Source organism: Globicephala melas, chromosome 3 (genome assembly GCF_963455315.2).
Source record: "Globicephala melas chromosome 3, mGloMel1.2, whole genome shotgun sequence".
NCBI lineage: Eukaryota > Metazoa > Chordata > Mammalia > Artiodactyla > Delphinidae > Globicephala > Globicephala melas.
In genome coordinates, this window is record NC_083316.1 from 101,588,510 (window position 1) to 101,612,933 (window position 24,424).

Below are 24,424 nucleotides of genomic sequence, written 5' to 3' on the forward strand. Positions count from 1 at the left end.
TCTGAGAAATTCTGTGTGAATAATTATGAATTTTGAGTCATGCTTAATAGATAAGTTTGAAAAGAGGAGACTTGAAGGTTGGGTAAAAGGAAAAGTTGGCAATTTGGATAGCAGAACTGTGGTAGAAAAATTTGAAATGCAGCCTTAGAAAAGCTCAAACAGTAAGGCAGAATAAATCTGAGCCTTAGAATGGATCCATTTCTTCTGTTAAGGACATATGGTAGGAAGGGAGAGGAAGCCGAAATTATTTTATAGGGCGACAGAGTCTGAATAGTACACAGTTGACCTTTGAACAGTGTGGGTTTGAACAGTGTGGGTCCACTTATACATGGATTTTTTTCAACAGTAAATACTACAGTACTATACAATATAAGGTTGGTTGAATCCGAGGATCTGGAACCACAGACACAGAGGAACTGAAATATGTATATGGAGGGCTGACTATAAGTTATACATGGATTTTTGACTGCATGGAGGGGTCAGTGCCCCTAACTCCTGTGTTTTTCAAGGGTCAACTCTACTTTGCTTAATTCCGAGTAGCTCCAAAATGAAGTTAATAGTTAAGAGTAGAAGTAAGGCTCTGTAACTTTAAATATTAGGGAGAGTATTTGAGAAATACTTGCTCAGTTATAGTTAATACTTGGATTAAATAAATATGGTCTAAATCTTTTTCCAATTCAAGTTTTTCTTTGTAGTCCCAGAATAATATTTTTAAGTTATGTAAGCTTCAGGTGTGCAGCATTATAATTTGACATCTGTACAGGCATACCTTGTTTCATTGTGCTTTGCTTTATTGTGCTTCACAGATTTCTTTTTTTTTTTTTTACAAATTGAAAGTTTGTGGCAACCCTACAATGAGCAAGTCTTCGATGCCATTTTTCCGACAGCATCTGCTCACACCTTGTCTCTGTGTCACATTTTGGTAATATTTACAGTATTTCAAACTTTTCCATTATTATTATATTTGTTATAGTGATCTGTGATCAGTGATCTCTGATGTTACTACTATGACTCACTGAAGGGTCAGATGATGGTTAGCATTTTTAGCCATAAAGTGTTTTTAAGGTATTAATAAGGTATGTATGTGGTATTTTTAGACAGTGCTACTGTACACTTAATAGACTACAGTATAGTATAAAGATAACTTTTGTATGCACCAGGAAACCAAAAAATTCATCTGACTTTATTTCGGTATTCCCTTTATTGTGGTGGTCTGGAACTGAACCAAAAATATCTCCTAAATATGCCTGTACACACTACAAAGTGATCATCAGCACATTTCTAGTTACCATCCATCACCATACAGCTGACCCCCTTTACCCATTTCACCCATTCCACCCAACTCCCTTTCCCTTTGGTAAACACTAATCTCTGTATCTATGAGTTTGTTTTTGTTTTATTTTGTTTGTTCATTTGTTTTTTTACATTCCACACATGAGTGAAATTTTATGGTATTTGTGTTTCTTAACTTACATCACTTAACATAAAACTTTCAGGGTCCATCTGTGTTGTCGCAAATGGCAGGATTGGATTTAATTCTTTTTTTGTGGTGGGGTAGTTTTCCTTTGTGTATATGTACCACATTTTCTTTATCCATTCATGCACCCATGGACACTTAGGTTATTTCCATATCTTGGCCGTTGTAAATAATGCTGCAATAAACGTAGGGGTTCATATATCTTTTCAAATTGTTTTTGTGTTTTTCAGATAATACCTAGAAGTAGAATAGCTGGGTCAGATGGGAGTTCTATTCTTAATTTTTTGAGGAATCTCTGTACTGTTTTCCATGGTGGCTGCACCAATTTTCAGTCCCACCAACAGTGTACAAGAGTTTCCTTTTCTCCACATCTTCTCCAATATTCATAATTTTTTTCTTTTTGCTAATAGCCATTCTGACAGGTGTGAGGTGATCACTCATTGTGGTTTTGATTTGCATTTCCCTCATAATTAGTGATGTTGAACATCTTTTCATGTACCTTTTGACCATCTGTATGTCTTCTTTAGAAAAATGTCTATTCATTAAAAAATGTCCATTTTTAAATCAACTTGTTTGTTTTTAAGTTGTATGGGTTCTTTATATATTTTGGATAATAATCCCTTATTGGATTTACAAATATCTTCTCCCATTCAGTAGGTTGCCTTTTCGTTTTGATGATTGTTTCCTTCACTGTGCAGAAACTTTTTAGTTTGATGTAGTCCCATTTGTTCATTTTTGCTTTTGTTTCCCTTGCTTTTGGAATTAGATCCACAAAAATATCTCTAAAACTCATATAAATGAAGTTACCTCCTATGTTTTCTTCTAGGAGTTTTATGGTTTCAGGTCTTACATTCAGATCTTTAATCCATTTTGAGTTAATTTTTGTGTGTGGTGTGAGATAGTGGTCTAGTTTGATTCTTTTGGCTCTAGCTGTCCAGTTTTCCCAGCACCATTTATTGAAGAGACTATTCTTTCTCCATGTATGTTCTTTGCTCCTATGTTGTCAATTAATTGCCCATATATTTGTGGTTTTATTTCTGGACTCTCAGTTCTGTTCCATTGATCTGTGTGTCTGTTTTTGTGTGAGTTCCATACTGTTTTGATTACTGTAGTTTTGTAGTGCGCAGTTGACCCTTGAACATTATGGAGGTTAGGGTTACCACTCTCTATGCAGTTGCAAATTCATGTATAACTTATAGTTGGCCCTTGGTATACACAGTTCCTCCATATCCATGGTTCTGCATCCTTGGATTAAACGAACCTTGGATTGTGTAGTACTCTATGTAGTATTTATTATTGAAAAAAGTCCGTGGGTAAGTGCATTTCAAACATGTGCTGTTTAAAGGTTTGCTGTAGTTTGAAATCAGGGAGCATGATAACCTCCAGCTTTGTTCTTCTTTCTCAGGATTGTTTTGGCTATTTGGTGTCTTTTGTGGTTCCATATAAATTTTAAGATTGTTTTAGTCATGTGAAATATGCCATTGGAATTTTGATAGGGATTGCATTGAATCTATAGATTGCTTTGGGTAGTATAGACATTCTAACAATATAAATTGTTTCAGTCCATAAGCATGAAATATCTTTCCATTCATTTGTGTCTTCTTTGATTTCTTTCATCAGTGTCTTAAAGTTTTCAGTGTATTAGGTCTTTCACCTCCTTGGTTAAATTTATTGCTAGGTATTTTATTCTTTTTTATGTAGTGGTAAATGGGATTTTCTTAATTTCTGTTTCTGATAGTTCATTCTTAGTGTATAGAAAAACCACAGACTTCAGTATATTGATTTTGTATCCTGTGACTTTACTGAATTCATTTATTTGTTTGAACAGGTTTTATTTGTGGCATCATTAGAACTTTGTATATATAGTATCATGTCATCTGCAAATAGTGACAGTTTTACTTCTTTCTTTCTGATTTGGATCACTTTTATTAATTTTTCTTGTCTAATTGCTACGGCTAGGATTTCCAGTACTATGTTGAATAGAAGTGGTGAGAGTGGGCATCCTTCTCTTATTCCTGATCATCACTGAGTATGATGTTAGCTGTGGCTTTGTCATATATGGCCTTTATTAGGTTGAGGTATGTTCACTCCATACCCACTTGGTTGAGAATTTTTATCATAAATGGATGTTGAATTTTGTCAAATGCTTTTTCTGCATCTAATGAGATGATCACGTGATTTTTATCCTTCATTTTGTTTATATATGGTATCATGTTGATTGATTTGCAGATGTTGAACATTCTTGCATCCTTGGAATAAATCCCACTTGATCATGGTGTATGATTTTTTTAATGTATTGCTTGATTTTGTTTGCTCATATTTTGTTGAGGGCTTTTGCATCTTTGTTCATCAAGGATATTGGCCTGTAATTTTCTTTTATGGTGTCCTTGTCTGGTTTTGGTATCAGCATAATGGTAGCTTCATAAAATGTGTTTGGAAGGTTTTCTTCCTCTTTAATTTTTTGGAAGAGTTTGAGAAGGAGTTTGACAAGGATTGGTATTCTTTGAATGTTTTGTATAATTTGCCAGTGAAGCCATCTGATCCTAGACTTCTGTTTGTTGGGAGCTTTTGATTATAGTTTCAGTCTCCTTACTAGTAATTGTTCTATTCAGATTTTCTGTTTCTTCTTGATTCAGTCTTGGAAGCTTGGATGTTTCTAGGAATTTTTCGTTTTTTCTAGGTTGTCTAATTTGTTGGTGTAGAATTGTTCATAGTAGTACCTTATGATATTTTGTATTTCTGTGGTATCAGTTGTAATTTCTCCTCTTTCATTCTGATTTTGTTTGAGTCCCGTCTTTTTCTTTTTCTGGAGGGGTTAGTCTAGCTAACGATTTGTCAATTTTGGTTATCTTTTCAAAGAACTAGCTCTTAGGTTCATTGATCTTTTCTGTTGTTTTTTAAATGTCTATTTCATTTGTTTCCACTCAGATCTTTATTATTTCCTTTCTTCGAATGTGGAGCTTCATTTTTTTTTTTATGTTTTCTTTATGTGTAAATTTAGATTATTTATTTTGGATTTTTCTCGTTTCTTGAGGTAGGCCTATATTGCTATGGTCTTTCTTCTTTGAACTGCTTTTGCTGCATCTCATGGATTTTGGTACTTTATATCTCTGCTTTCATTTGTCTCTAGGTATTTTTTTGATTTCTTTAGTGACCTGTTGGTTGTTTGGTAGCATGTTGTTTAATTTCCACGTTTCTGTGGTTTTTACTATTTTCTTTTTGTGATTGATATTTAGTTTCATAGTATTGATTTCAGCCTTTCTGAATTTATATTGAGACTTTTTTTGTGACCTAATATATGATCTGTCCTGCAGAATGTTTCAGGTGCACTTGAAAAGAATGTATATTTTGGTGCTTTGGGATGGAATGTTCTATATGTTAAGTCCGTGTGACCTAATGTGTGATTTAAGTTTGATGTTTTCTTTTTAATTTTTTTTCTGGATGATCTATCCATTGATGTAAGTAGGGTGTTAAAGTCCTCTGCTATTATTGTTTTGTTTTCAATTTCTCCCTTTAAGTCTGTTAATATTTGTGTTGTATATCTTAGTACTCCTCTACTGGATGCATATACATTTATAAATGTTATATCTTCTTGCTGGATTGACACCTTTATCATTATGTTTGCCCTTGTTGTCTTTTAATATAGTCTTTGTTTTAAAGTCTGTTTTGTCTGATATGAGTATAGCTACTCCAACTTCCCTTTTATTTACATTTGCATTGAAATTTTTTCCATTCCTTCACTTTCAGTCTGTGTGAGTCCTTTCTCCTGAAGTAAGTCTTGTGTAGGCAGCATATAGATGGATCTATTTTTTGTTTTTTTTTTAATTTAAACAGTCCCTCACTGTCTTTTTCTTGGCTATTTTAGTCCATTTGAAGTAATTATTGGTAAGTATGTACTTGTCATTTTGTTAATTGTTTTCTGGTTGTTTTTGTAGTTCCTCTCTGTTCCTTTCTTCTCTTTCCCTCTTCCTTCGTGTTTTGGTGGTTTTCTTCAGTGTTATATTTAAATTTCTTTCCATTTTCTTTTGTATATTTACTATAAGCTTTTTTCCCTGTTACTGTAAAGTTCATATATAACATCCTATGTAAGTAGTAGCCTGTTTTAAGCTGGTAGCAAATTAAATTTGAACACATTCCAAAGCTTTTATCTTTTTACTACTCCAGCCCCCTGCCCCAATGTTTTATGCTTTTGATGATACATTTTACCTCTTAATTTTATGCATCCCTTAACTAACTATTGGAATTTAATTTAAATTTACTACTTCTTGTCTTTAAACCATCATGTTTGCTTTATAAGTGATTGATCTACTACCTTTATTATATATTTACCTTTTCCAGAAATACTTTTTACTTGCATGTGTTTTCTTATTATTAATTAGTGCTTTTTCTTTTCAGCTTAAGAAATCTCTTAAATATTTCTTGTAGGGCCAGTTTTGTGGTGATGAACTCCTTTAAGCTTTTGTTTATCTGGGAAACTTGATCCCTTCTTCAATTCTGAATGATAAATTTGCTAGGTGGAGAATTCTTGTTGGGGGTTTTTTCCTTTTAGCACTTTGAATAGGTTATGCCACTCACTACTGGCCTGTAAAGTTTCTGCTGAAAAATCTGCTGATAGTCTTATGGAGTTTACTTTGTATGTAACAAGTTGGTTTTCTCTCGCTGCTTTTAGGATCTTCTCTTTATCCTGAACTTATACCATTTTAAGTATAATGTGTCTTGGTGTATGTCTAGTTGGGTTAATCTTTTATGGAACTCTCTGGGATATCTGGACCTGGATATTTGTTTCCTTCCCCAGATTAGAGAAATTTTTGGCCATATTTCTTCAGATAGTTTTTCTGGCCCCTTTTCTCTCTCTTCTTCTTCTGGGATCCATATAATGCAAATGTTATTTTGCTTGATGCTGTCTCAGTGGTTTCTTAAATTAATTTCACTTTTTTAAAATTCTACTTTTCATTTTGCTTCTCTGTCTGGATGAGTTCAGTTGTTTTGTCTTGCAGCTCACTGATTCATTCTTCTACTTCATCCAGTCTACTGTTGAACTCCTCTAGTATATTTTTCAATTGAGTTATAACCTCTTTGGTACTTTCCTATATTTCAATCCCTGTTGAAGCTCTCACAGTGTTCATCCATTCTCCTCCTGAGTTTGGTGAACATCTTTATGACCAAGAAGCAACAAACTAAAGAGTGGAAATGGGTTATTAAGAGATTGCTAAATTAAGAGCATAGAAGTTAGCACTTTCAGTGGAATAGAGGGGGGAAAGCATTGTAGAAATATTTTTTAAAACTCAGTAGCTGAGAGCTATTGGTAAGTCTTAATTGCATCTCTAGGCTCTTGATGTATATAGCATACTAAAATCAGTATTTCAGAGTTGAATAAATGTTAGAGTCTCTCATCCACTATTTCTAAGCCTTTTATCTGTTTTTACTTATAATGGGGGTAGATATGACTCACATATGATATGAGTGGCTCTAGTAAGAAGATAATGATTCTCAGTGGCAGGGGGAAGTGTGTGTGTGTGTGTGTGTGGTGTGGTGTGGCACAGGGTGGTGATGTGTACACATGGGGGTGTATGAGAATCTCTATTTTGGGGGAGGAGACCATGTACACAGTTTGAACTTGTCTCCTTCCCCTACCCCTGTCATGATTATATTATCTTACCTTCCTATCTTCAGCTGTTCTGCTGCCTTTCTCATACTCACATTTTAGAAAAACTGGTCTTATCTAAACTACTAATATAGATAAACTGAAGTCAGCTTGAGAGGTTGAATAGTTAGTATTAAGCCAAACTAAGAACCTAGCTATCCTGGCTTCTAGTTCAATGTTTTGTTTTGCCCATGCAATAATTATTATGCAAAATGATAAAATAAACAACAGTAAAATTATGTTTTCCATACTCTTTATTTTAAAAAGGATGGGAAGGTTTTAGTATATTTTAGAAAGTTTTTTTCCTTTCTAAAATCATTACACCAAACAAAACAAAAAATACTCATAAGTAAAACTGAGACGTTTAAATGGAAGTTGTTCATTTCCTCATAACGAATAAATAGATACAATGTTAAGATAAAATGATCCCCTATTATATGTTAGTTTATTGGGAGTCTGTTAGTTCTAAAAATAAAGTACGGGTGATTTTTGTGTATTTAGACTTTATATTTGGAGTTTGTATTATTTTGTGTTGTTGCGTAATGATTTATTTAGTAATTAGTGACATAGAATAAGAGACTTTATTATCTCCCAATTTCTATTGGTCATGAGTCCAGGCATAGCTTAGCTTTGTCCTTTGTTGAGGGTCTTTCCAGGCTTAAATCAAGGTGTCATTTTGTTGGGTCTGAGTCCTTTTCCAAGCTCCTTTTCCAACCAGTCCTTTTCCAAGCTCACTGGTTATTTCTAGAATTCAGTTCCTCATGGCTGTGTGATGAGGCTCTCAGTTCCTGGGGCCTGCCCACCATTTCCTGGCATGTGGCCCTCTTCCACAACATAGTAGTTTGTGTCTTTAAGGTCAACAGGAGAACTGCTCTGCTGCTTTGATTATCTCTGACTTCTAGACTTGCTTTTTAAACATCTTACCTGATTAAGTCATGCCCAACAGAATAATCTCCCTTTTGATTAATTTAACCTCCACTAACAGGGATCTTAATTTTGTTACCTTTGCCATATAACATAATCTAATGACAAGAGTGAAATCTGGGAATCTTGCCCACACTTGTGGGGAAAGGATTATATGGGTTGTGTACACCAGAGGATGGAAATCTTGGGGGTTGAACTTAGCATTATGCCTACCACAGGGTTATGAAAGAGTGCAGTAACTCCTTTGTTCAATAAAAATAAGATCTTTCCTATGTGCCAAGCATTTCTGTAGGCCATGGAAATACAAGTCTCAAGGGCACATATAGTGAGGTTGGTGGAGACCAACAATGAAGCACTGTTTATAATGTAGTTCAGTAATGCAGGTTCAGTAGAAGTGTAACCAGGCTACTCTGTGAACATGAAGGAGAAGGTATAGGGAGGGTGGAGGCTGGGTCAGGAGAAGTTTATTGTTTGTATGGAAAAAATAAAAATACTGCTGCAGTTCTTGAAGCTACAAAATTATTAAAAAATTGTTTATTGTTATTCTTTTCCTCCAGATGGTATACCTCAAGTTTACTATTTTGGCCCTTGTGGGAAATACAACGCTATGGTGCTGGAACTGCTGGGACCTAGTTTGGAAGATTTGTTTGATTTGTGTGACAGAACATTTTCTCTTAAAACGGTTCTCATGATAGCTATCCAACTGGTAAGTAAAGCAGGATGTTTTGAAGCTGTTTGAACAATTGTGTGGTTCATTTGGTCACTAATTTACACTGAAAGTTTAAAGTTTTGTGACATTATCTTCCACAGCATTTGACCTAATAAAAATGTCTGCTTTTCGTATCATTGTCCTTTTAGGATGACTGTAACTTAAAATAACTGAATCAGGTGTATTTTATTTGTATGAAAAAATTAATATCTTACTACTTTAAGGTCAGAATGCTCAGTTTGGGAATTAAGTTGTTTCCAGCACTCTTTTCAGGTCGAAAATGAATACTTAGAGAAGAGAACCCTCAGAAAGATGGGTTTTTAATCTTGGTAATAAATTAAAATGGCCTAGAAAAAGAAGAAACAAACTAATGAGAAAGTCTTATAAATCATTTAAATTTCAGGGAGCCTATGGGGAAATAACTTAAGAGGATAATTTTAAGGCAGTTTTGAAATAAATGCCAGTAAGTGTATGCTGCAGAAGTCTTAAAATTGTTTTTATCTGTTGACTCATTACTTCTACAGATTTATCCAATGGAAGTATTCAGATGTACTTAAAACTTGTTGTGCAAAGACGTCTATAATAAAGTGGGAAACAACCCGAATGCACAGAAATAACAGTGTTAGTTGGATAAATTATTAATAGCTATAAAATAATATGCAGCCACTAAAAAGTGTATATTAAAAGAATGTTTCATGACCTGGAAAATGCTCATAATATATTGTTAATGAGAACTGTAGGTCATAGAATAGTATATGTTATATGATCCAAAATTTGTTAACAAACTAAAATGGCTTGAGTGACTGTGTTCACTTACATTGTATTGTCAACCATGAATATCATTAAATGAAGCACTTTTATTATTTGTAATGTTCTGTTTTCTGGCAGTTTATACAATAAACATTATTTGAGAATGTGTAAAGCAATGAATAAAAATGTATTATATTATTATTAGAGTTGGATTCCAAAGTTTTCTAGTATCAAGATCTTTTTAAATGTTTCATACCTAAGGAAAAAAGTAAACAAGTTATAAAAAAGATAACAAAGTGCTCTGTTAATTCTTTTATTTAACAGTCTAGACTCTTTAAGTTTCTTTAGTGTAATTATAAAATTTTCTCCATTATTGAACAAATAAGGAAGACTAAACTGCAACTTTGTGAATATATCTGTTTATATTTTTGAGTTCAAGATTTTGTATTAGTAAAGCTTTTTAATTCTATAAGGTAGCATCATCTGAAAGTGTTGATTTAATCAGGCTTCCTGATAAGAAAGGAATTCATAAAATTCAAGCACTTTCCTATATAAGTGCCCAAAATAGTAAAAAGCAAAGATATTTAATCATAATTGGACATATATTTAAGAAACTATTGAGTGATATCATGTTTCTTTTAAAGGGTTCAAACAATTTCTGATTTTTTCTTCTTAATGTTGTTTTCATTGTAAAGATTGTCTTGCCTCTATCATACTATTTTATGCTAGTCAAAGCCTAAAATAAAATGTATCTTTTTTTTTTTTTTTGAATCAAGATTTCTCGCATGGAGTATGTCCATTCAAAGAACTTGATATACAGAGATGTGAAGCCTGAGAACTTCTTAATAGGACGACCAGGAAACAAAACCCAGCAAGTTATTCATATTATAGATTTTGGTTTGGCAAAGGAATATATTGATCCAGAGACAAAGAAACACATACCATACAGAGAACATAAGAGCCTTACAGGAACAGCTAGATATATGAGCATAAACACACATTTAGGAAAAGGTACGTGTACCTTTCGTAAGTATGGAAGTTTGAACTCAGTACGCTAATAGTGTGGGTTTTTATTTGTTATTATGGTTTAGTTTTTGCAGGTTACAGTCGCTTCTATTTTAATTTTTATTTATCACATCTAACTAGAGTTTACTTTCATTTACATTTAGTAAGTCTTTTAAAGTAAGTTGCTTTAAAATACATGAATGACAGATATCCTTATATTCACTATATCTTTTTTATTTTACTTGAAATGTTCAACTTCGATACACTTAGGGTGATCCATTTAATTATTTCTATTAAAGAATATGAGAGAATACTTAATTTTAACTGCATTTAATGTGTGTAAAGGTTTTTGATTGAGACTATAACTCTTTGATACAGCTGTCCAGGGAGGTAGCCACCTGCCTAATACATTGAATACTGAGAATACATATCTTACAGGTACTGTTTACTTTGTACTAGCTATTATTTAACCTTTTTAAGAGGGTTCCTTATTTATAAAAAGGGTAAAATATCAACTGCACAGGGTTTCTTATAGCTTTTTTTTTCCTGGTCCAGGATCCAATCCAGGATCACATATTTCACCTAATCGTCCTATCTCTTTTGTTTCCTTTCATCTGGTACAGTTCCTTGCCTTTCTTTATGGTTCATGAAATTAATATTTTTGTAGAGTACGGGTTGTTTTGTAGCATGTCCTGTGTTTGAAGCTGTCTGATATTTCTTCATGACTGTATTTGGGTATCCAGTTTTAGCACAAGTATCATAGAAGTGATGTGTTCTCAGTGCATCATGTCAGAAGGCACATGTCACTTGGTTCCAAGTAGCTTTGATCACTTGCTTAGGGTAGTGACTGCTAAGTTTCTCCACTTAAAATTTCTTATTTTCCCTTTGTAGTTAGAAAATATTTTCTAAGTCAGTTTTTGAGATTATGTAAATATGTTGTTTCTCATCAAATTTTTACCCACTAGATTTAATATCAATTGATGATTTTCTAACTCCATCGTTCCTTATGAATTTACTAGTTTCATTCTAGTGTAGGCAAAAGCTTTCCCTTCTTCCCTTATTTATTGACTTACATCAGTATGGACTCATGGACTCATGGATTCTTAACTGGATGTATTATAGTCCATTACTATCATTATTTATATCATTATTTTGATGCTCAGATTGTCCCAGATTTGGCTACTGGTTGCTCTCTCAAGGTGTTTAGCTGTTCCTTTGGCATGTTCTCATGATTCTTGGAAAACTTCTTTCTTGTCTTGTGCAACAAGTTGTTCCAGGCTTATCTTATAGTTTCTTGGCTCTAGCCCAGATACAACATTTTTCTAAGAAGCCCTGGTTCCTTTATTGGATAATGGTATGTAGAAACCAAGATTTTGTAACACTAGGTGTATTTATTGCTCCTAGTATGTTATTGTTTCTAAGGTCTTTCTGTAGCAGAACTAGGAAATGTGTACATGTCTGTGTGTGTGAATATACACATATATACTCATTTGTGTGTATATACAACACACATTTATGTACACGTACAGATACGCCTACACATGTGTATGCACTTATACACATATGTTAATATATATCTATTAAAAACTATGAGTTTATACTGATACTTCTAATTTCAGTCTAACAGCACAAAGTAGGATCCCCTCCTTTTCATATTTGTAATTCCCTTCCCTTTTCTATGTTTATATCTTCCTTTGCCAACATTGAGAAATCTGGCTACCACTACTCTAGTATATTTACTCATTTTTAGAAGCCTAGGACACTCAGAATGTAGTTTCAGAATTGGTAACTGATAACACTGTGTTAATGCAAGCTTACTAGAATTGCGATATTTGTAATTCTTATTTTATTGAAGAGTCCTTTTTAAAATTGACTCAAGTAGGACTTCCCTGGTGGTGCAGTGGTTAGGAATCCGCCTGCCAATGCAGGGGACACAGGTTCAAGCCCTGGTCTGGGAAGATCCCACATGCCGCGGAGCAACTAAGCCCGTGCACCACAATGAAGAATAGCCCTCGCTTGCCACAACTAGAGAAAGCCTGCATACGGCAAGGAAGACCCAACACAGCCAAAAATATAAATAAATAAATAAATAAATAAATAAATTGACTCAAGTAAAATATACATTGAGTAAAGTGCACAACGTTTGAGTGTATAACTTATTAGTATTAATAAATGTATACAGCTGTATAACCCACAAGTCTACCAAGATTTAGAACACTATTCACTCCTTAGACTTCCCTCTTGCTGTTCCTCAGTGTCTACAAAAGCAACTGTTGATCTGATTTCTATCACCATAGGTTTAGTTTTGCTGACTCTAATTCTTATAAATGAAATCATATGACTTATTTTGTTCAGTCTAATATGTATGAGATTCATCTAAGTTGATTAGGGTTTGTTCCTGTGCAACGGAGTAGTATTCCATTGCATAAATATGAATGTACCACAAATTGTTTATCCATCCTAACGTTGATGAGCATTTTGATTATTAACAGTATTTTGCTATTATGAATAAAACTGCTATGGCATCCTTGCAAATCTTCCAGCACACATATGTTTTCAGTTCTTTTGGGTAAATACCTAAGATTGGAATTGTTGGGTCATATTGTAGGTACTAACTTTATAGGAACCTGTCAATCAGTTCCCCAAAACATTCATACCATTTTCTGTTTCTACCAGCAGTGAATGAGAGTTCTGTTTGTTTCACATTCTTGACAACATTTGGTGTTGTCGGTCTTTTTCATTCTAGCCATTCTGGTGAATTTATGTAGTGGTATTGTATTTTACTGTGACTAACGATTGTGAGCACTTTTCATGTGCTTATTGACCACTTGTATGTCTTCTTTTGTGTTGTGTACATCGTTTTATTGTGGATTTGGAGGAATTCTTTATATATTCTGGATATAAGTCCTTTGGCAAATACATGCTCTGTGGACATCGTCTTCTAGTCTGTGGCTTGTCTAGTCATTTTCCTAGTGTTGACAATTGATGAGCAAAAGTTGTAAATATTTATGAAGTCTAATTTATCAAATTTTTCTTTTATGATTACTACTTTTTAAATCCTAAGAAATCTTTACCCCTTGTAATGAGAACATTTTGTGTTTTCTTCTGCCATCTAGAATTCATTTTTTTGTATGATGTGAGATAGGGATTGAGATATTCTTTTTATGATATCATATTCTTTCCCATCAAATTACTTTTGTGTGTTTCTAAAAAAATCAGTTCTAGGTTGTGTTTACAATAGATTATTCCTAAGTCTTAAGCCATGGTCGGTTTTTATATCACAGGAAGTCTAATAACTTAATTTTATGCTTTTAGATTCTATATCTAACATCTTTCTTATAAGGGAGAATAGACAGGAATGTAAACTGATCGGTACTTATCCACTGTCACTGCTCAGATGTACCTTACAATACAATCACAATTTGTCCAGAACCTTAGAAGTCATCTAATCCAACCTCTAACTCCTAGTCTTAGCTTCTTCTCTAACCATTCTCCCCAGACCTATCTGCTGCCCACTGTGTTTCCCTGCTTCTGCATCTCAGTCAGAACTAAATAGCACTTGGCATCTTCCCCTGACAGCTTAACCTGATAGTAGGCTCATGGTATTTTTTCAGGTGTTTGAAATACCTGAAAATGTAGGTTTGCCTTTCTTTAAGAAAAGTCAGTAGTATTTACATTTCAGGTGGCATTTGGGCAAGTGTGTTTCAATAGCAAACTTTCCTGTTAGATTTAAAATATGATTGGGTAGATAAACAACTTTCAGGATTGTCTCTTCTGTTAAAACCAGGCACATCTGTGTTTATATGAACAGTGTCTGTGAGAAATTTTCATTTCATGGTAGTTGTTAAGACTGTTTTATAACAACTAACAAAGGTTCACCACCATTTTATTGTGAGCCATGAAGTCACGACTTCCTTCTGGCCTGGTGTTCTTTATCCGAACAATGGTAAATGTAACAGCATTCTATTTGTAGAAAGGGCAAAATAAATCTGATATGTTTGTCCTTGTTAGGAAAAGCCTTCAGAGCTTGGGAAATGGCATTTAACTATTGTAATAATCTCTTTTTACTCTTCTTTCAGGAAGAAAACAAAAAATTATTTATTTGGCAAGTACTGCAAAGAACAAAAGCTTTAATCCTTACTTTCTCTCATTTGTAAAAGCCCTGCTTCTCAGTTTTGATGTAGAACTTGGGAGTAGATGGGTAAAAATAGAACATTTATTTGACAGATTACGTGATTTCCTTTTTTTTAAAATTGTAGAGTGAGTTTGAGTGCCAAAGAGTTAAAGTATTCTGTAAGTTTGAGATGGCTGTGAACATGGAATATTTAGTGGTGTTTTGAGTTTAGAGCACTTGGCTTTGTGAGGAATCAGGAAGAGATTAAGAAAAAAGAACAGTGAAAGTGTGACCTTTTAGTGCTGATTTTAATTTGTGTATATATAATTTCTTCCTTTCATCTGAACTTTGGTTGTTACTTTTAAAGCCTTCTTATTCATTCATTCACTCTTGTGCATTCAAGGACTTGCTACTCACATGAACTTTTCAAAATAGAGAATTTGGTCAGAGGAACATTTGTGCAGGTTTATATGTATTTTTCCTTTGTGGAGATGGACACTGTATCAGATTCGAAAAGAAAACGTTGTCCCTTAACATAATATTATGGAGGAATAGTGTAAAATCACATTGTAGAATTTATCATCTTTATTCCTGTGGTGTGTGTCTATTGATCTTAATTAGGTGATTTCTGTTCAGAAGGCAGATGTAGTGATTCATTTGTACACCTTTCATATACCTCCTGAAGTCACTGATCAAGATGAAATCTCAATAAAGCTGCATGTGACAGATGTGGATTTCCTTGGTCTGCTTTAATGGAAGCATTCTTTAGTACTGTCAGGTTGAATTGTTATTTTTAATTGTGTCTCATCAAGTATCTTTTTAATATCTTTTTAAAGGCTTTTTTTTTTGGTCAAGTTCTTTGAACCTCATTTTATAATCTTCCTTTGGATTACTTTTTTTTCCCTTTATGTCTTAATTGAAGTGATTTGAAATTAAGTAAATAAGAGAAATGTATTTCTCTTTAGTAAGTGTCTTGAAATAAAATGGTCTTTTATTTTTAAATATTATTGAGTATTCATGAATAAAAAGACCAGGATTTGAGGAATAAGTTGCCAGTTGCTTTGTAAGTGTTAAGAAAAATCTGTGTTCCATAGAAAAATGATATTTCAAGCCCCTAAATGGTAAGCTTTCAGAGTGGGAGAGAAGTAATCACAGAATTATGGTGTTACAAAAATGCCTTCTTTCTGTGTTATCATTCTGTGGTGTGTTTCATATAATTTCCAGCTAATTGCTACAATCCTGAGGCCTACTCTTTAAGTCTCCCAAACAGCTTTTTAACAGTTTAAAAACATGTATTTACGTTTTATGATTACATTTTAACAGTTTAAAAATGTATTATACAATTCCTTGCTCTTTGAAACAAAGTATGATAAACCTAATTGATGTTTTCTTGATATTTCAGTATCATAATTTTTGTACGATTACTATTATATAGTGACACCTTCAAGATCATTTGGAGAATGTTAGTATGTATATTTTTAAAAAGTTTAGAGAAAATTCATTTGAATAGTAGTGTATTTTTAAAAATAACATTATTTTTAGAGCTGTTTTAAATTCACAGCAAAATTAGGCAGAAGGTACAGAGGTTTCTCTTTTACCCCTGTCCCCACACGTGCTCACTATCATATTATCACGCCGGAGTGGTACATTTGTTATCATTGATGAACCTACACTGACACATCATTATTGCCTAGAGTCCACAGTTTACTTTAACGTTCACTCTTGGTGTTGTATATTATCTGGGTTTGGACAAATTTATAATGACATGTATTTACCATTATAGTGTCCTACAGAGTAGTTTCACTTTCTAAGCGTCCTCTATGCTTCACCTAATCCCTCCCTCTCTCCAGCCCCTGACAACCACTAGTCTTTTTCCTGTCTCCATAGTTCTGCCTTTTCCAGATGCCATATAGTTGGAATCATACAGTATGTAGCCTTTTCAGATTGGCTTCTTTCACTTAGTAATATGCAGTTAAGCTTCCTCCATGATTTTTAATTGCTTGATAGCTCATTTCTTTTAGTGCTGAGTAATATTCCATTGTCTGGAGATAACACAGATTATTTATCCATTCACCTACTGAAGGACCTCTTCATTGCTTCCAAGTTTTGGCAATTATGACTAAAGCTGCTATAAACAACCTTGTGTAGGTTTTGTATAAACATAAGTTTTCAACTCCTTTGTGTAAATACCAAGGAGCTCTGTTGCTGGATCATGTGGTATGAGTGTGTTTAGTTTTGTAAGAAGCCCCCAAATTGTCTTCCAAAATGCTATACCATTTTGCATTCCCACTACCGATGAATGAGAATTCTTGTTGCTCAACATTCTCACCAACATTTGGTATTGTTAGTGTTCTGGATTTATACCATTCTAATAGGTGTGTAGTGTTACCTCGTTTTAATTTGAATTTCCTGATGACATATGATATGGAGCATCTTTTCATATGCTTATTTGTCATCTGCATATCTTCTTTGGTGAGGTGCCTATTAAGGTCTTTGGCCCATTTTAATCAATTTGTTTGTTTTCTTATTGTTGAATTTTAAGAGTTCTTTGTCTATTTTGGATAACAGTTTCTTATGAGATGTGTTTTGCAAATATATTCTTCCAGCCTGTGGCTTATCTTTTTATTCTCTCGATGGTGTCTTTTGCAGAGTGGAAGTTTTAATGAAGTCCAACTCATCAATTATTTCTTTCATGTATTGTGCTTATGGTATTATATCTAAAACATCATTGCCAAACCCAGGGTCATCTAGATTTTCTCCTATGTTGTCTTCTAGGAACTTTGTAATTTTGTGTTTTACGTTCAGGTGTCTTATCCATTTTGGTTATTTTTGAACGGTGAATGGTGTAAGTTCTGTGTCTAGATTCATTTTTTTACATGTGGATGTTCAGTTGTTTTAGCACCATTTGTTAAAAAGACTTATCTTTGCTCCCTTGTATTGCCTTTGCTTCTTTGTCAGAGATCAGCTGACTATATATATTTATGTGGGTCTATTTCTGGGCTCTCTATTCTGTCCATTGATCTATTTGTCTGTTCCTTAGCCAATACCATACTATGTTGAGTGCTGTAGCTTTACAGTAAGTCTTGAAGTAGTGTATTTTTTAACAGATTTTTTTCCATTCAACTGTATTTTTGCTTACTTTTTGTTATTACTGCTGGCAGCACTTTCTCATCTTTTGATTTGCTTCTTCTGACCTGATAGCCAAACTTACCGGAATTATATCTAAATTAAGAGAACTAGATTTCAAGAGGACTTCTTGAGGAATCAGATGAATGCATGTTCTGAGTTCCATTGCTCAGAAATGTATTTTTTCTTTCTGAGTTCTTGATATTGCTAGATTAGGTATCTGGATTATTGGGTTGTTGCTGCGAATTGTCTTGCATGATAGTGCTTTTTTTCTTTTGGGTTTGTGTTCTCACTTCTAAAAAACTCAAATTATGTCATTATGAAAAATGTAAATGAGCTCAGTGAATCTTGTGGAAAAGTTGTGTTTTTTTTCTTTTGTGAGGTGCCAAGGAAATGTACCTTTTAATGTTTTAGAAGGAAATATAAAGTGAAACTTCTATTTGCTTATAGTAATTTTTGTTTTTATTGTTTTGGTTACATATAAATAATGATTTAAACCTTCTTCAGTGAGAATTTTTGTTGTTCAACTCTCTTGTCATGCCTGTTTTTATTTAGTTAACTGACATGTTTCTTGGCCTCATTTTTTTTTTTTGCAGGGAAATGCAGTAGTAAATTTATTTTTGCTAGTATGCACATGTATATTAGAAAGTTTCCTACTTTTAAGTGAGGCTTTTGATTTTTTGGGGGGCAGAGGTAAATTTCAGCTCATTTAAAACAGAATATTTTTCTGTTGTTGAAAATTGATTAGAAATTCAGTTGAAATGGGAACAGTGCTAGGTAAATGAGGAATAAAATCAGTTTTAAAAAGAGAAAAATAATGTTGAGATGCAAGAGTAGAATTTTTAAATAGAAAAGGATTGCAGAGGTTTGTAATAAACATTTGATTGATTGGTTCTTCCTTGTTTTATGAAATGAAAAGAAGTCCAGATATGTGGTCTGAAATCCTGTATAATTTTGAGCTAGTCACAACCATTCTGAGCCTTAGTTTCTTTATTGGGTTATTACTGACACTTTGAGTATAGCTACTGTGGTTTTTTTTTTTTTTTTTATCCTCAGCCCCAGTCAAGCCTTCAGATGACTGGAGCGCCATCTTTTTAAAAAAAATGTTGTTATTATTATTTTTTTTTTACAATGGTGTGTTAGTTTCTGCTTTATAACAAAATGAATCAGCTATACATATACATATATCCTCATATGCCCTCCCTCTTGCATCTCACTCCCACCGTCCCTATCCCACCCCTCAAGGTGGTCACAGAGCACCGACCTGATCTCCTTGTGCTATGCGGCTGCTTCCCATTAGCTATCAGTTTTACATTTGATAGTGTATACATGTCCATGCCACTCTCTCACTTTGTCCCAGCTTGCCCTTCCCCCTCCCTGTGTCCTCAAGTCCATTCTCTAGTAGGTCTGTGTCTTTATTCCCATCCTGCCCCTGGGTTCTTCATGACCATTTTTTTTCCTTTTTTTTTTTAGATTCCATATATATGTGTAAGCATATGGAATTTGTTTTTCTCTTTCAACTTACTTCACTCTGTATGACAGAGTCTAGGTCCATCCACCTCACTACAAATAACTCAATTTCATTTCCTTTTATGGCTGAGTAATAGTCCATTGTATACATGTGCCACATCTTCTTCATCCATTCATCTGTCGATGGACACTTAGGTTGCTTCCATGTCCTGGCTACTGTAAATAGAGCTGCAATGAACATTGTGGTACATGACTGTTTTTGAATTATGGTTTTCTCAGGGTGTATGCCCAGTAGTGGGATTGCTGGGTCATATGGTAGTTCTATTTTTAAGGAACCTCCATACTGTTCTTTGTAGTGGCTGTATCAATTTACATTCCCACCAACAGTGCAAGAGCGTTCACTTTTGTCCACACCCTCTCCAGCATTTATTGTTTGTAGATTTTTTGATGATGGCCATTCTGACTGGTGTGAGGTGATATCTCACTGCAGTTTTGATTTGCATTTCTCTAATGATTAATGATGTTGAGCATCCTTTCATGTGTTTGTTGGCAATCTGTATATCTTCTTCGGAGAAATGTCTATTTATGTCTTCTGCCCATTTTTGGATTGGGTTGTTTGTTTTTTTGATATTGAGCTGCATGAGCTGCTTGTAAATTTTGGAGATGAATCCTTTGTCAGTTGCTTCATTTGAAAATATTTTCTCCCGTTCTGAGGGTTGTCTTTTCATCTTCTTTATGGTTTCCTTTGCTGTGAAAAGCTTTTAAGTTTCATTAGGTCCCATTTGTTTATTTTTGTTTTTATTTCCATTTCTCTAGGAGGTGGGTCAAAAAGGATCTTGCTGTGATAAGTGTTCTGCCTATATTTTCCTCTAAGAGTTTGATAGTGTCTGGCCTTACATTTAGGCCTTTAATCCATTTTGAGTTTATTTTTGTGTACGGTGTTAGGGAGTGTTCTAATTTCATTCTTTTACATGTAGATGTCCAGTTTTCCCAGCACCACTTATTGAAGAGGCTGTGTTTTCTTCATTGTATATTCTTGCCTCCTTTATCAAAAGTAAGGTGACCATATGTGCGTGGGTTTATCTCTGGGCTTTCTGTCCTGTTCCATTGATCTATATTTCTGTTTTTGTGCCAGTACCATACTGTCTTGATTACTGTAGCTTTGTAGTATAGTCTGAAGTCAGGGAATAGATACAGTTTTAAAAGATCATCTGTATGAAGCACTGACACATACTAGGATATTAATATGTTGGTTGTATATTTTATGTGATACATATATTCCTGAGGAGCAAAATTTTAATTGACTCTTTACATAACTTTAAAATTTACTGGAGAACCTATTTAAAATAATCTTTAATGGTACCTGTTGTAAAGAAAATTGTCACTTTTTAATGTTTCAGTTGCTTAAAGCAAGGGTTCCTATAATAAGGATTTTTGCCTTTGAGAAAAACATCCATTTTCAAACAGGCCTTTGTAGTTAAGTGCTTTAAAAATGTGAACATGGTTTAATAAGAGCCATATTACCTTTGGGAGAATGTTTTTCATCTAACACAATTGTTAATAACCAGAAGGATGTATTCTTTAGTTACAGTGTTTCAAAGAGAAAGCCTTCCTCATGACTTCTATTTCTTGGCAAATTTTACTTCCAAATTTGTCAGTTGATGATAGAACACAAAGAAAGGAATTACGAGGGTAAGGAGCATTAGCAGACTGAGTTTCAGTAGTACATTTATTTTACTAGCTCATAGTTGTGGCTTGAAATTTTACATACTGTGTAGATTATGAGACTACTACTGTTCTCTGAGACAACCATGTAGGCAAGATCACCTTACGATCATGGCTTATTGTCACTGTGGTAACTAAAGTCCCCCCTTGGATTGAATTCAAAGAATTGCCTTTATGGTGAATTCTTTTCCTTAATAAAGAATCCTACTGTAGGGCTCAGTACACTTGTCCCTTGGTATCCATGAATTGGTTCCAGGACCCCCTGAGGATACCAAAATCCGGGGGTGCTCAAACCCTTAATATAAAATTGCATAGTATTTGCATATAACCTACACACATTCTCCCATATACTTTAAATCATCTCTCGCTTATTTATAATAACTAATACAATGTAAACGCTTTGTAAATAGCTGCCAGCCCATGGCAATTTCAAGTTTTGCTTTTTGGAACTTTCTGGAATTATTTTTTCATGGATATTTTCAGTCTGTGGTTGGTTGAATCCACAGATGCAGAACCCATAGATATGGTGGGCTCACTATATTTATATATCACTTAGCATTTAGCTTTAAAACCATATGCTATAATATACAGGTCTTGCTTGTGTATTGATTAATCTGTCCCCACATGTTTCATGTTTTTTGATGCTGTTGTAAATTTTATTGCTGTTCAAATTCATTTTCCAATTGTTCATTGCTAGTGTAGAAATACAATTAAATTTTTTTTTTTTTTGGCGGTACGCAGGCCTCTCACTGTTGTGGCCTCTCCCGTTGCGAAGCACAGGCTCCGGACGCACAGGCCCAGCGGCCATGGCTCACGGGCCAAGACACTCTCGCGGCATGTGGGATCTTCCCGGACCGGGGCACGAACCCGCGTCCCCTGCGTTGGCAGGCAGATTCTTAACCACTGCGCCACCAGGGAAGCCCCTACAATTAATTTTTATATGTTGACCTTGTATCCTATATTCTTGCGAAAACTCATTTACTAGTTCTAATAGATTTTTTTTTTTTAGGATTTTTTTACATAAAAAGTCATGTTGTCTGCAAAGAAGGATAGGTTCATTTCTTCATTTACAATCTGAATATCTTTTAATTATTTTTTTCTTGCTTTTTTTGTACTGACAAGAACTTCCAGTACAACATTGAATAGAAAATGTGAGAGTGAACACCCTTGCTTTGTTCCTGATCTTAGGGGGTGCCTTTCCTCATGTAAGAATTATATCGGTTGTAGGTTTTTCATAGAAGGCCTTTGTCAGAATGAAGAAGTTTCCTTCTTTTCCTCATTTGATGAGAGTTTTTATGATAAATGCATGTTAGATTTTCTCAAGTACTTCTATATTTTTTGAGATGATCTTATGATTTATATCTTTTCTTCTTTAATTATGGAGAATTACATCGATTGCTTTTTGAAAGTTAAACCAACCTTAAAGTCATAGGGTGAACCCCACTTAGTCTGGTGTACTATCTTTTTAAGGATTTTGCATCTGTGTGGTGAGAGATATTTCCTGTAGTTTTCTTTGCTTATAATGCCTTTGTCTGGCTTTGGTAACGGTGTAATGAATTAACTTGGGAAGGGTTTCCTTCTCTTCTATTTCCTGAAAGAGTTTGTATAGAAATAGTATTGTTCCTTAAATGTTTAATAGAATTCACCAGTGATGGCATCTGGGCTTAGGGTTATATTTTGGGAAGATCAGAAATTAGAAATTAAATTTTGTTTAATTGGTATAGAGCTATTCACATTTTCTTCTTGAGGCAATTTTGGTAATTTGTAGCTTTCAAGATATTTGTCCATTTCATCTGAGTTGTTGAATGTATTGGCATAATGTTAGTTTGTAATATTCCTTTATCATCCTTTTAATGTCTGTAGGCTCTGTCCTGATGTCCCCTTGTTGCCCCGATATTAGTAATTTGTGTTTTCTTTCCTGTATCCTAATGAGGGGATTAATTTTATTGAACTTTTCAAATAACCAGCATTTGATTTCAAAATTTTTTCTACTGGTTATCCATTTTCTCATTGTTGGTTTTCTGATTTGTCATTATTTTCTCCTTCTACTTATTTTGGATGGTCTTAGCATCAACATAGATAAGTGAATCATAATACAGTCTTGAAATAGACCCATACATAGAAGCTCAATTGATTTTTGAGGATGGTGCAGAAGTTATTCAAGATAGCCTTGTCAAGAAACTGTGTGAGAAAACTAGGCATCAATATGGAAAAAAAGGAATCTAAACCCTTACCCCACAACAAAAGCAAACAAACAAAAAATACTTCAAATGATTCATAGATGTAAGTGTTAGAACCAAAGCTATAGGATTTCTTGAAGGAAAAATAGGAGAAAATATTTGTGACCTTCTGTTCTTTGAAAGATACTGTTAAGAAAATGAAAAAAGCAAGCTACAGTGTGAGAGAAAGTATTTGCAAAACTTATATCTGAAAATGACTTATATCCAAAATATACAAACAGCTCTTACAGATTTATTATAAGACAAATAGTACAATTTTTAAAAAATGAGTAAAATGTTTGGAAATGTGACAAAAAGATATATGAATGACCAGTAACACACGTGAAACAACATTCAAAAAAGGTCACCAGTGAAATTCAAATTAAATGACAGTGAGCCAACACTTCATGGCCATTAGCATGGCTAAATTTGAAAGAGTGACAATACTAAGTGTTTGACAGGCTCTAGAGCAACTGGAAGTCTCATGTATTGCTGGTGGAAATATAAAATGGCACAACCCCTTTGGAAAACAATATAGAAGTTTCTTTTCTTTTTTAAAAAAAATAAATTTATTTATTTATTTTTGGCTGCATTGGGTCTTTGTTGCTGTGCATGGGTTTTCTCTAGTTGTGGTGAGCGGGAGCTCCTCTTCATTTTGGTGCGTGGGCTTCTTATTGCTTGGCTTCTCTTGTCGCGGAGCACGGACTCTAGGTGCATGGGCTTCAGTAGTTGTGGCATGTGGGCTCAGTAGTTGTGGCTCGTGGGCTCTAGAGTGCAGGCTCAGTAGTTGTGGTGCAGGGGCTTAGCTGCTGCTCCACAGCATGTGGGATCTTTCCAGACCAGGGCTCAAACCTGTGTCCCCTGCATTGGCAGGCAGATTCCTAACCACTGTCCCACTAGGGAAGTCCCTAGAAGTTTCTTATAAAGTTAAACCTACACTTTCCATATGACGCAGTAATCCCACACCTGGATATTTACCCAGAGAAATGAAAACATATGTCCACACAAAGACTTGTACAAGAAGTTCCTGACAGCCTTATTCACATTAACTCCAAACTGGAAGTTACTCAAAGGTCCATCAATAAGCGAACGGATAAATAATTGTGGCAGTTAAAAGTAATGAGGTACTAATGCATACAACAACAGGAATGAAGCAAAAGAATCCAGACACTAGGGTCCGTACTGTATGATCCTATTCATGTGAAACTCTGTAAAAAATCAAATTTACTATAGAGTGACAGAAAACAGGTGAGTGGTTGAG

The 24,424-nt window shown here is 34.2% G+C and overlaps 1 protein-coding gene across 6 annotated transcripts in view; it reads left to right on the plus strand.

Annotated features, from left to right (window-relative positions):
• Positions 1-24,424, plus strand: part of CSNK1G3 (casein kinase 1 gamma 3) — a 132,759-nt gene that overhangs the window by 69,541 nt on the left and 38,794 nt on the right. For all 6 annotated transcript variants that reach the window (XR_009563449.2, XM_060296151.1, XM_030869771.2 and 3 more), the window contains exons 5-6: positions 8,603-8,751; positions 10,281-10,515. Coding sequence is in view for 5 of the 6 variants with exons in the window: in XM_060296151.1 (XP_060152134.1) it covers positions 8,603-8,751; positions 10,281-10,515 (384 nt within the window). In the remaining variant the exon portion in view is untranslated. The remainder of the gene's footprint in view (positions 1-8,602; positions 8,752-10,280; positions 10,516-24,424) is intronic.